This window comes from Psittacula echo (genome assembly GCF_963264785.1).
Source record: "Psittacula echo genome assembly, chromosome: 6".
Lineage (NCBI taxonomy): Eukaryota > Metazoa > Chordata > Aves > Psittaciformes > Psittacidae > Psittacula > Psittacula echo.
In genome coordinates, this window is record NC_137743.1 from 37,696,036 (window position 1) to 37,709,831 (window position 13,796).

At 40.2% G+C, this 13,796-nt stretch overlaps 1 protein-coding gene across 7 annotated transcripts in view; it reads right to left on the minus strand.

The window, feature by feature from the left end:
• Nucleotides 1-5,587, minus strand: part of GTDC1 (glycosyltransferase like domain containing 1) — a gene marked incomplete at its 5' end in the record, with an annotated part of 127,781 nt that extends 122,194 nt beyond the window's left edge. For all 7 annotated transcript variants that reach the window (XM_080620667.1, XM_080620666.1, XM_080620670.1 and 4 more), the window contains one exon: nt 5,406-5,587. In XM_080620667.1, the coding sequence (XP_080476793.1) occupies nt 5,406-5,587 (182 nt within the window). The remainder of the gene's footprint in view (nt 1-5,405) is intronic.
• Nucleotides 5,588-13,796: the final 8,209 nt, after the last annotated feature.

Genomic DNA, 13,796 nt, shown 5'->3' on the forward strand with positions numbered 1-13,796 from the left:
CAACCCAAACCATTCTATGATTTTGTGTCACACCAGTTATTCAGGCTGGGAGATCCTCTATTATCTGGAACTACAGAAGCGGAGTGCATCATCTTGGTAAGCAGTGGAGCTCCATATCATTCCATATGGACACATACTTGCTTTGCCTACATGAACAATCAGACTAAAATACGCAGTCTTAGTAGTCTATACCATAAATGAGATTCAAGTTTTATTCATCTATATACAGAAGGAAACACCATAAAAAAGGGGTGGGGGAAACAAAAAAAAATCAGGTAAACTTTTTTGTTTGTTTGCTTTATTTGCAGGTACATAGAATCATAGAATCATAGAATAGTTAGGGTTGGAAAGGACCTTGAGATCATCTAGTTCCAACCCCCCTGCCATGGGCAGGGATACCCCACACTAAACATGGTTATCTTTAACTACTGTACTACTCACACATCCTATTTATTTATTTCTTACCCAAGTGTTATTATGGTCAAATGCTGGGAAGGCTTCTAATGCAGGGAAAATTATTGCACTTCCTACAACAATTATATAAAGATGCACTTCAAGTATTTGACATAAAGGTATAAAAAGACAGAAAGGTTCCCAGCACAAACGGGCATCTATGTATTATCCATCTTTAATGAAACGGCTGAAATTTGCCTTGCCTGGCTTCAATTCACATCTTTATTCAGACATCTTCTCCAGGATATATTACTGTCAGGGTTGTTGTTTTTTTAAAATAAAATATCTAGAAAACAGTAAGCACTCCAGCTTCTGGATGCTCACACATGCAAGCTGTGCTATGTTTTCAGTGAGACTGAACTACTCACTGGAATAAAATTTACAGGATTGCTATAAAGAGTACATTTAGGCGACACCAGTCCACCAGGTAGCAAAGAATTCACTCTATAATAACATGTCTTCTTCTTACAGAACAGAATGAAAGCGTCAGATCTGAAACAATCCTAAATCTAGTAGTCTTTAGAGGTTATTTAAATAAAAAATAATAATAAAAAAAAACCACAAACAAAAAGAAAAAAACACGCATACCAAAAAAAAAAAAAAAAAAAGACAAAAAACCCACACACAAACCAAGACACCTACATTATATACTGTTGGAATACGCTATATATTGCTATAAATTGCTGAACATCACATCCCCCAGGCTGGCCTGGGTTTGTTGCTTTTTTTTCAGAGCTCTTTAATTAAAAACAATGATTTATTTTCTCTTTTGTAAAATGTAAAAAGCATAGAGTTTGTCTTTAAAATATAGTTGTCAAATATCAAGGGGTATATATAAGCTAACATTTACCCTACGGGTATTTCAGGGCTAGAATCTGTTACAAATAAAATCTTCATTCATATGAACAGCTACCTGGGGGGCAATACTGACTGTTACACATAATATATTCATATACATATATATATACACATTTATATATATATATTTAAAATAATCTAGCAGTGCTATTAAAACAAACTGGAAGCTACACTGTATTTAGTCTCTCTGCTTTGCTGATATGTCTCATAGTACTAACTTTTTTGAGTTTGAATTACTTACTGTAGAGTACAGCCCCTAAAATATAAAATACTTTCATCTAGTGTGTCATAACAACTGATCTATTATTTGAAATGTTAAAGATTGTTCATAGTAATAAAGAATTACAGAAAAAAAAAAAGCAACCTTCCCCCCCCCATTAAATTTTGCAATGATATTTCCAAATTTGAGAAGTTCCATCGAATTATTAAAAAAAAAAAAAGGGGTAAAAAATTTTTTTTTTGTTACTTGCTTTCTGGAATTACTGAATAGTCACTGTGTGCTACGGAAAACAACTTTAGACAAGATCAGACATCTACATTTATCAAAGAGTTTAAGCTGTCTGAAGCAAATTGGGAGACAAAACATGCAACACAGCAGCTCTGCAGACTGCCAGCAGCCTGAGGAGGTCACATCTCCCTGCTGGACCTTCCTAATTTACTGAATGAAAATTATAATATTCCATTAACTGCTAGCAAAACTGCATGATTGTTGAAAAACTTGTTTAGAGAAAGCACAGTAATGCTGCCCTTTTTTAGCACATTCCAAATGCTGTGATTTGGCAACTGCCACCCCCAAGGATGAAAATCCTTGGACTAATACAATGTCCAGACAGAAACCTTCTTTCCAATTATGGAAAAATCATGTGAGTCTCTGCATAGCAATTAAGAAAGCTCTCAAAAATGCTCAGCTCTGTGACTGCTGTACCTCAATATATTACACCATTTCAAGTTTACTAGACAAGTAAGCCGCCTTTAAAAACTCTCCCTATGGCCTTCCAAGTTGGAGGACTTGCTGCATGCCTGATCTTCCCCATTCATCAGGGCTCCTGTCCTTCTTTGAGAAGATGAATAAAGACGTGAGCTGATTTAACAACAGACTGCACAATGAATCCATGAAAACGGAAAAGCGATAATTTTCTAGAGAAACACACAGCACAGCCTTTGTGATGGGGAACTAATATAAATCTATGCAGCACTGCAGCTAAAATACTAAGCGTCTGATATCTTCCGTAATAGCTACATGTGTTCCCCTTAAAGGGTGAGGACATCTCCCTGAGACAGTCTGGATAGATCCTCTTATTCTTGAATGGGAACATCATCTTATTGCACACCAAAATATCAGTCACACAGTTCACAAAAGTAACATCAGATGCACTGCTCGTTACTAATTCAGCTTTAATTCTTGCTCAAGGGAGTACATGTCTATTCTCTGATAAAAATATTTGCAAGTTCCTCACATAAACTCCCTAGTCACTGCAGAGTATCTGAATTTAATATCTATGATCCTGCACTGCATACTCTGCTTCAAAAGCACTTTTTAAGACTGTCCCTTAACTCACTGAACATCATCTGACAACTAAACAAATCTGTTTCTTTCCCATAATCAGTTTATATGTATAAAAGAACAGATCTTTTAAAACTTATATATACTACTGCTGTATGGATGTATAGCAGCATCAGACTTACTAGCATCAATATTACTTCTCTACATACCAGCATTTTGAAATAAAGTACGGTTTGAAAATAAAAATTTAGTAATGCAGCTCCATTACCAAGTGTTTGCCCTCAAAATATTTGTGTCCTTTCTATATTATTAAATGCACAAACAGAAACAAGCTATTTATGAAATGTCCCATTTATGAAAATCACATGTAAAAGAAAATTTTTATCCTACAAATAATGTAAATATTCTAAATAATGCAAATTTGATATTTCCCACGACCTCACAAGAAGGTTGAAATATTTAAATGCATTATTCAAAACATACTCCTATCAGTTTACAACAATTTTGTCTTAGCAAACTACTACCTGGGAAGCACATCTTCAGTGGTTACTAGCAAGCTAGAAATAAAAGAATCAATGTTAATTTTAATCAATGTTGTTTCTAATAGGAGATAGTAGTCAGTCTTACAAGGTTGCAGTCTGCTGCACTTTAATAAAATACTGGAAACATTCAATTACAAAACAAACATTAAAAATGTGCAAGTAAAGTAGAAGGTACCTCTAATCAGTTTTCCTCTTATCAGCCATATCAGCCCTTGTTCCTAAAATTTTATCCTGCCTATGAGCACATGGTACATACTCTTTTTTAGACATCGCATCTTAGTCAACTTTGACTATTTGATTCTGCCTGATCAAACCCTAAACAGCAACAGCAAAGAAAAAGCTCTCTTTAAGATGCTCTATTGGTTAGATCAGATTTACTTGCTGTCAGTAAAGGTTATATTTGCACATAAGTCTATGACAGATTGCAAGTTTATTAACTTCAAATGAGTTTCCAGGCTGCTGGGTTGAGGTATTTTTGCTGGGTTGTTGGGTTTTTTGTGGGGTTTTGGTTGTTTTTTTTTGTCATCATTCCTTCCCCCTTCCCCCAAGATGTGTGTTACTTGACAAATTGGAGTTAAGTTATCTTAGGTCAATGTAACTATAAGTTAAACTAATGAAGTGTATGTCTATGAGAGATGTCTGATTACTTTAATACAGTTAGTGCTGGACAGCTTGGACTGCTGACCTTGAAGGAACACAGATAACATTGTGATGCGTTGGAGGATGTGGTTGCAATACAAGACAAATTTACATAACAGTTTGTCATATACACTCCTCCAAAACAAAACTGTTGCAAAAGGAAAGCAACAGGAAACCAACGCTAAATGCCTCACAGAAGACAAAGCAGGAAAAATTAAATATAACATTTGGCTTGGGATGGTAGCTTATTTTAAACACAAGCCAGAAACAGGAACAGAAAAGGTGTACATTTATATAGTATGCATTCCAAAATGGATTAGACATTGTGTTGGGTCACACTGTTCAAACGCAGCTCTCTACAGCACAAGATCTACTCTTGAAAAATCATATTCCTCTCCAGCCAACTATGCCTGCTTGCTCCTGGTAACAAATACCAGACCCAGTTCTGACCTGCAGCTAGTTAGCACACCATTTAGGTGTGCTCAGGGTCCTGCTGAAGTTTCATTCTGTTCCTGAAAAGCAGCTGCTTGTGCTAAAACATCTCTGTGCAGGAACTGGCTCTCTCCATGAAGGTGCAAAGTCAACGAAGTGCTTGTTTATTGTGCATGCTGTGATGTTCTGCTGCATGGCCTGAGTGGAGCACAAGCTGCACCACACGACATGTCACTGCTCAAGACAATCATATTACCACATCTCAACTGATGAGGTAGGAGAAGTAAAATTGCTGGGTTTAAAGACAGCTTGGTTCTGGAGTGACTGATTCTCACTACATGATTGCTATCTCTTGACCTAAATAGTCTGGTTTTATCAGTCCAGGTTCTAGCTGATAGAAATTTGCCACTTACACACATGCATAATTGACATCCACAGTTGTTGGAATATTATAGAACCATACCATCATTAAGATAAACCTGTTCCCTTAATCCTCCAGGTCAGCCTGAGTGAAACATACTGATAAATCAGACTGCTAATAGATACGTCGGAGGGCAAGTGAGAAAGCATGCAGTGTTCACGTCTGTGCCACCTTTAAACCGAAACTGTGAAGCACAGTTTAAACCTTTCAGTATTCACAGCTTAAAACTTTCAGTTTTACTGAATTCACTTTATTATTTTAAAATAAGATGTACATATACATGTATACACAAAAAGGTATCAAGGTACTTTGACTTAGAGACTCCCAAGGGCTACCGATGCATAACAGAATAGTCTAAGAAACCTTAAAAAACGGCAGTAATTTCCCAATTATACCCCAAGAAAAAAAGCAAGAACAAAACCTCGTATTGTCCACTGCAAGTCACCATTTGCTTGCACATATTCACCTACATGCACATAACTGAAGATTCAACTCAAGAGAGTTGGCTGAAGGCCTCTTTAATTTGAGCTTAGAAAATATCAAATTCCTGGGTTACCTGTAATTAGGACTTATTGGCACTGTTTGCATGAAATAGAGAGCAGCAGTCCGTGCTCTCCAGTGCCACTTCTTGGCAGGGAGTGTACAGAGGACACAGTCTTCTTGTAGCTCCTCCTGGAGAAGATCCATCAGCTGTTTGTGGGAACCACCATAAAAGGCTTCAATTAGAAGAACACACATTTTCCAAGTGCTTCCAAACCGTCTGGATTCTGAAAATTACAATAGAGAAATATTTTTTTTTTTTTTTTTTTTTTAACTAAAAAAATTATATTAAAAAGAAAAAAAGAGAAACATATTGCAAGGCCTTACAGTGCCTTCATTTTCGATGTAAAATTAATCCTTCATATTAATGAGTTTGCTTCAGAAAAGGCTACCTAGAAATCATGATGGCAAAATTATCACACCTATTAGTTTCAGCCATTGAAAGATGCCATTTGTAATTTTCAAATCAATCAAAATATGCAGGACTTAAAAAAAACCACTGTATTTTGAATTTATTGTTGGTTTCAATCACAATACTTTAAAGCATCTTTACTTTACATACTTTCAAATACATACAATTCTTCAGTAGGTTAGGAAGTAGTTTACTCATTTTTACATAGGTTTCCCCCCCTCTTCCTAGTGGTAGATAAAACTATAGAACAATTCAAACACACTCCACCCCCAATAGTAGTTAATAATGGTAATCTGGGTGAGTTGAAGGCAGAGACCAACATGGGAGATGCAGTCTGAGCATCCCCCCAGGACTCTTCTGCATTGCTGGGATCTGGGATCACTGCCCAAACTACATACTAGGAACCTACAGGACGTATAAACCATGTGGGGTTTTTTTTTAATACTCCGAAATGGCTGGAAGACAACAGTGTCACAGGCTTAAGGAAGCTCTCAGATGAGAAACCACAGAGCTGCTCACAAACAGGATGCAAAAAATGCTGCCCAAAGTGAAGGGAAAGATGAATACCCTGTGACTATTGCTCATCTCTTTCATGAGTCACAAACTTGGGGTACTGAAAAGCTGCTTTTCATATACTTTGAACGAAACCATCACATACAATAGTTGAAAACAAAATCCTGACAGGTATTCACTATCCACGACTACCCCACTGATGACTTCCTTTTCAACATAACCCAACAAAGCAGGACTCTCCATTAATGTTATTTGTTCTGTCTCAGTGTCAAGTTCAGATTAAAAAACAATTATGGATGCCCTAATCAGAGGGTAGAAAACAACCAAAACAAAAAAACCTAACAAGTGCACAGTAGCTATCAAAATATCAACTAGTCAGCAAGACAAATCCGAACACTGAATAAATATAATTGGGAGACAAAATGTAAGAAAGCTCTAGACAGCTTTCAGTCATTGGCCCATCATGGTGCCATATAAAATGGTGATGCAGATCTCCATTACAAATCAATCAGCAAAGTATTCTGTGCTCTGACTTTCATGACATAATCCAGCCTGGATTTAGGTTATAATTTGCTCTGTTATTCAGTCCCCCATACTGTTTCAAATAAATTATATTTGAAAGCAACATATTTGTCAAAAAAAGAAAAACGATAGCCTTCTGGAAGCAGAGACTTCACGCCAGTTTGGAGCTTGCTTCTTTTCAGGTAGAAAAGCAGATTTTGATCTCTCTTCCACTGACCTAATTTCAAAAATCACACTTTTGAGATCACTGACGTTTTCTGAATTTACAATGATGTAACCAAAATCATACTCTCTGCTCCAAGGCCCTTTTGGAGTCTGCACGGTAATAACTGTTACAAAAACACAAGCTGTGTTTTAGAACCTGCACTATTCACCTAAAGAACAATTTGTAATTAATCATGCTATGCTTGTCATCGAAAGTCACTGAAAATTTAACTTAAAGGACTAGAGGGAAGCATTTTGCAAATTCAGCCCCTGACAAAGAGGTACGTGAAAACCTGGTAAATGCCACTGAGTCAGTCACTCACAGAGAGAATGAGTTGCAGTTAATTTTCAAATCATTAGCACTATCAGTAATAAAGTAATTTGCTCATGAAACATCTGATCAAATTGCACTTCATCAGACTACATCAGACTAGTTCTGAAACCAGTTTTATCACTAGGTTTAGCTGAATCACCAATGTGCTCTTCGGTTTTATTTTGCAACATTTTTCAGTGTACATCCCTTATGGGGACAGGGAATGACTGTTCGTCCTGAAGTTAAGAGATTTTTTTCAGTTCTCAGGTTTCCTTCTTGCTTAAAGATCCTGACATTTAGGTGACTCTGCATTTATCCTACCTGTAGTTCTATTAATAAAAAAGCATTATGCAAATATTACACAAATATTACCCTACAATAAACTCCCTTTGGCTATTTACATTGCAAAACTGGGTTGAAATTATGGATGCATTGTGGAGCAGGTCTTAGATCACTCTTGCTATGTAGTTCTTTACAGTAACACTCATAGACTCACAGCAGCAGCACATGAGGGTGAAAATCAGCGTGATGCATTTTTAAGAGATGATCTGAAGCTCAAAGGCTTTCTTACAAAACTCCCACTCCCCAAAACCCCAAACTGCTCACTAAAAACCTCACTAGCACTTATAGGATTCTAGTGTGGTATGATCTGTATACATTACTAGCAATATACAACAAATTCAATTTAGAAACATGTTATCTAAGGAGCAGTATATGGCATACTTTGTTCTTGTTTTGGTTATTTACAAGATGCTACCTACATACGAAACTACTAAAGAATAACGGCAGCACAATATATGTCATGTTGACTTCAGGGGTTGACTAAGCTGAAGCAATGAAAAACTCAATAAATCTTCTGTTTTAAGAAGATACACTGATAATGCAAAGGAAATTATATATAACTAATAATTTCTTGTATTTAAAAAGGCACAGAGGAGGTAGGAGACAGTCATTTGCCTCATATTTCACCCACATGACTTCCAGTTTCGTGCACATACAAAAATAACATCTATTATTTTTGCTTTATTTCCCTTGACCTAGCCAGATGAAGGTAAATATGTATCATATACTCCTTAGAGGTCTCAAAAAGACACAGCTGATAAATGGCCTGAGAACATTCACCTTATCTGATGAAATGCAATCCTCAATTAAACATAAATCACTCCAGGTATTCTTTTTCCCATTTCAAAGAAAACAACAAATATTAGAAAACCAGAACTGCTTCCCCTGTCTCATTCCAGTGCTTCCTCTCTAGAGCCAGTGATCCTGGGTGTTTTTCTAACAGCTCAACCCCATTCACAGGGCTGCAGCACCCTCCACTCTGAAAATCTTTTACTCTGCAAATCTTTTACTCTGCCTATACCTTAAGTAGCAGCACATTCTTCAGGATATTTATTAACTAGATACTACCTGAAACTAAAAAAATCCTCCAAACTGGTAACAGTGCCAAAAATTACATGATTTACAGAGAGGTGCATTGAGGTACCAAGAAATTTAGGCAGGTCTTTAGGTGCTGTCACAAAGCCAGCATCTCACAGTGACATTCATCCAGGACTTCAGTTCTACTGCACAGTGAGCACGTTGCAAAAAAACAACAAATGGGCCACTGCTGCTTGACCCAATAATTTTCCTTTAAAAGAAATTCTGAGTACTATACAGAATAATAAATTAATATTTACTTTAATGGCATGGAAGCATCAGCTGTTAAACTAGCCACAGAAACCATGGCTTCTTTTTAAACTCTAGGTGAACACCAGCTAGAGTATTTTTGTTAATCAACCTAGGTAAGAGAAAACTCATCATTTTCCATGATTTATTAAAGAACACACATTCACTTTGTCTTATAAACAGAAATGTGGTTTCACAAACATCAGCACAGCTTGAAACAGAAAGCCATAATTAGCTCTGTCCATTGACGTATTCAGACAACACAAATTACAGATTATGCTTAAATATCTGTCCAACAAAATAGTTGAATAACAATCCAAAACCAAAGGAATAACTGTTAATGTATTCCATAGGTAGAGAGCTGCTATTAGTTACAGGAAATAAGGTATATGGTTTCAGTAATGATTGTTCTAACGGTCACAGTCCCACACGTATGAGAAATCTATTCCACCACCATATCCAGAGCACATGTGGTTCAGTATCTTGTAACTCAACTACAGAACCAATCAGGTATGCATTGTGAACATAAATGTACTTATCACACTTGAGAATTTCAGATAAACACACCATAATACCTAATACAGGCAAAAGTTTTTAATGTTCCATATGCCAATAAAATGGGATTTTTCAAAGGACTATTGCAAGGTCTTTACCTTTCCTGCTGTGTCCCTTCTACCTCCAGCCTCATCTGATGTGGCATACACACACACAAAGGCTTAGACTGAAAGAGCCTGCATTACCCTCCCACTCATGGCAATGACTCACTGAAACCTCAGAGCTATACCTTAAAACATAATCACATTTTAATGTTTGACCAAAATTTAACTCCCATTTAGATCACCCAAAAGTACCGGCTGTAAGGTTTGTCATTACTAAACTGTGTAAGTGCACAAAGTGAGAATGCCACTTAGTTTATCTTTTATATAAATTAACTGGAAAAAGTAAGACATTCTCTACTTCTTTTGAGAATGTGGTAAATCAGAATTGTTCACCTTTATTTGGATGTCTGCATCAGTACTAATATTAATTTACTGGTGGCACCCATAAACTCATAAATTCATCATAGGGAAGTGTGTAGTCTGCCTGGAGCCCGGATCAGGGATATCACCAGGGCGCTCCCCAACCTGGTGCACCCGACAGACTACTACCCGCTGCTGGTCTTCCAGACAGGTGGGGGGGAAGCTGCTTCCTGCAGTCTGAGGGGGATGAAGAAAGACTACAGGGCCTTGGGGCGGATGGTGAAAGAGTCTGGGGCTCAAGTGATCTTCTCCTCACTTCTTCCATCTTCTGGTGATGATGTGGGACTGAATGGGAAAATTCAGTCCGTAAACAATTGGCTACGAGACTGGTGCTGCAGGCAGGGCTTTGGGTTCTTTGATAATGGCTGGTTTTATAAGGCTCCAGTCCGGATGATGGCACGTGGGAAAGGTTTATCTCACAGAGGCAAAAGGATGCTGGGGCATGAATTATCAGGGCTCATTTGGAGAGCTTTAAACTAGATTCAAAGGGGGATGGGGTTGTAACTGGGCTTGCCTCAGTGGGGCAGCACTCTAGGATTGATGAAGACTGGGAGGCCTCCTGTAATCCTAGGGTGAAATTGGTGAGCTCAGCTCCCTCCTTGAAATGCCTGTACACCAATGCGTGCAGCATGGGAAATAAGCAGGAGGGTGTTGGAGACCTGTGTTAAGTCAGGAGATTATGATCTGGTGGCAATTACAGAGACGTGGTGGGACAGCTCGCATGACTGGAATATACTCATGGAGGGCTATGTCCTTTTCAGGAAAGAAAGGCCAGCCAGGCGGGGTGGTGGGGTTGCTCTTTATGTGCGAGAGCAGCTGCAATGTACTGAGCTCTGTCCAGGGACAGAGGACGAGCGAGTTGAGAGTCTGTGGGTGAGAATTAAGGGGCAGGCTGGCAGGGGTGATACTGTTGTGGGTGTCTGTTACAGGCCACCAGATCAGGGTGAGGAAGTTGACGAGGCCTTCTACAGGCAGCTGAGAGTGGCCTCACAGTCACAGGACGTGGTCGTCGTGGGGGATTTTAACTTCCCTGATGTTTGCTGGAAGGACTACTCAGCAACCCAGCCACAGTCCAGGAGGTTCCTCCAGTGTATGGATGATAACTTCCTCATCCAAATGGTGGATGAGCCAACCAGGAGAGGAGCGCTGCTGGATCTCATCCTCACTAACAAGGAGGGTCTGGTCGTAGCAGTAAAGGTTGAGGGCTGCCTTGGTTGCAGCGACCACGAGATGGTGGAATTCAGGATCTTGTGTGGTAGGACCAGTACAATAGCAAGTAGAATTGCAACCCTGGACTTCAGCAGGGCAAACTTTGGCCTTTTCAAGCAATTGCTAGAGGAAATCCCATGGGCAAGGCTGCTTGAAGGTAAAGGGGCCCAAGATAGTTGGTTGACATTCAAGAATTGCTTATTCCGAGCTCAAGAGCAGAGCATCCCGACACGTAGGAAGTCAAGGAAGAGGGCCAAGAGACCTGCGTGGCTAAATAAGGAACTGCTGGGTATGCTCAAGTGGAAGAGCAGAGTTTACAGGTCATGGAAGGAGGGGCTGGCCACTCGGGAGGAATATAAGGCTGCTGCTAGAGGATGTAGGAAGGCAGCTAGGATGGCTAAGGCCTCCTTAGAATTAAATCTGGCCAGAGGGGTCAAGGACAGCAGAAAGAGCTTTTTCAAATACATAGCTGATAAAACTAACACCAGAGGCAAGGTAGGCCCACTGGTGAATGGGGTGGGTGCCCTGGTGACAGAAGATACAGAGATGGCAGAGTTATTGAATGCCTTCTTTGTCTCTGTCTACTCTGCCGGAAGCAGTCCTGAAGAGCCCTGTACTCCTGAGACCTCAGATGAAGTCAGGTCACTGGAACAGTTTGACTTAGTCGATAAGGAAGGGGTTAGAGACCAGCTGAGCAATATGGACATCCATAAATCCACGGGTCCAGATGGGATGCACCCGCGGGTGCTGAGGGAACTGGCGGAAGTCATTGCTAGACCACTCTCCATCATCTTTACCAAGTCTTGGGAAACAGGAGAGGTGCCTGAGGACTGGAGGAAAGCAAATGTCACTCCAGTCTTCAAAAAGGGCAAGAAGGAGGACCCGGGTAACTATAGACCAGTCAGCCTTACCTCCATCCCTGGGAAAGTGATGGAGCACCTTATCCTTGATGCCATCTTAAGGCATGTCAAGGATAAGAGGGTTATGAGGGGCAGTCAACATGGCTTTACCAAGGGGAAGTCATGCTTGACCAACCTCCTAGCCTTTTATGAGGAAATAACACGGTGGATGGATGATGGCAGAGCGGTGGATGTGGTCGACCTTGACTTCAGCAGAGCATTTGACACAGTCTCCCACAGCATCCTCATAGCTAAACTGAGGAAGTGTGGTCTGAATGATCAGGTGGTGAGGTGGACCACGAACTGGCTGAAGGAGAGAAGCCAGAGGGTTGTAGTCTATGGGGCGGAGTCTAGTTGGAGGCCTGTATCTAGTGGAGTGCCTCAAGGGTCAGTATTGGGACCAGTATTATTTAATATATTCATCAATGATTTAGATGAGGGAATTGAGTGTACTGTCAGCAAGTTTGCTGATGACACTAAGCTGGGAGGAGTGGCTGACACGCCAGAAGGCTGTGCTGCCATCCAGCGAGACCTGGACAGGCTGGAGAGTTGGGCAGGGAATAACTTGATGAAATATAACAAGGGAAAGTGTAGAGTCCTGCATCTGGGCAGGAACAACCCCAGGTTCCAGTATAGGTTGGGGAACGACCTGTTAGAGAGTAGTGTAGGGGAGAGGGACCTGGGAGTCCTAGCGGACGGCAGGATGACCATGAGCCAACATTGTGCCCTTGTGGCCAAGAAGGCCAATGGCATCCTGGGGTGTATTAGAAGGGGGGTGGTCAGTAGGTCGAGAGAGGTCCTCCTCCCCCTCTACTCTGCCCTGGTGAGACCGCATCTGGAATATTGTGTCCAGTTCTGGGCCCCTCAGTTCAAGAAGGACAGGGACCTGCTGGAGAGAGTCTAGCGCAGGGCAACTAAGATGATTAAGGGAGTGGAGCATCTCCCTTATGAGGAAAGGCTGAGGGAGCTGGGTCTCTATAGTTTGGAAAAGAGGAGACTGAGGGGTGACCTTATTAGTGTATATAAATATATAAAGGGGGAGTGTCACGAGGATGGAGCCAGGCTCTTCTCAGTGGCAAACAATGATAGGACAAGGGGTAATGGGTACAAACTGGAACACAAGAGGTTCCACTTAAACTTGAGAAGAAACTTCTTCTCAGTGAGGCTGACAGAACACTGGAACAGGCTGCCCAGGGAGGTTGTGGAGTCTCCTTCTCTGGAGACATTCAAAACCCGCCTGGACACATTCCTGTGGAACCTTATCTAGGTGTTCCTGCTCCGGCAGGGGGATTGGACTAGATGATCTTTTGAGGTCCCTTCCAATCTCTAACATAGTGTGATACTGTGATACTGTGATAAACCACAGTCTGCACCATCCACACAACCTGAGAGTTGCAAACAACTACGAACGCTAAAACCTAGTATTACCTGCAGGCATCAAGGATGCTAACCACTGTCTACACTGAAATACTCTAGACAGCGATTGCAATGTTTGCCTTTTGTGTCACTAACTACTAAAACACAACATTTAATTTTACTGTGCCTATGATCTACATATTGGTTTGCAAAGACTATCTTTGTTACACTGACAAGCAAATTCCCAGCCAGAAATAAAAAGAGAGTGAATGGGAGAAAATGGCAGAAGTCC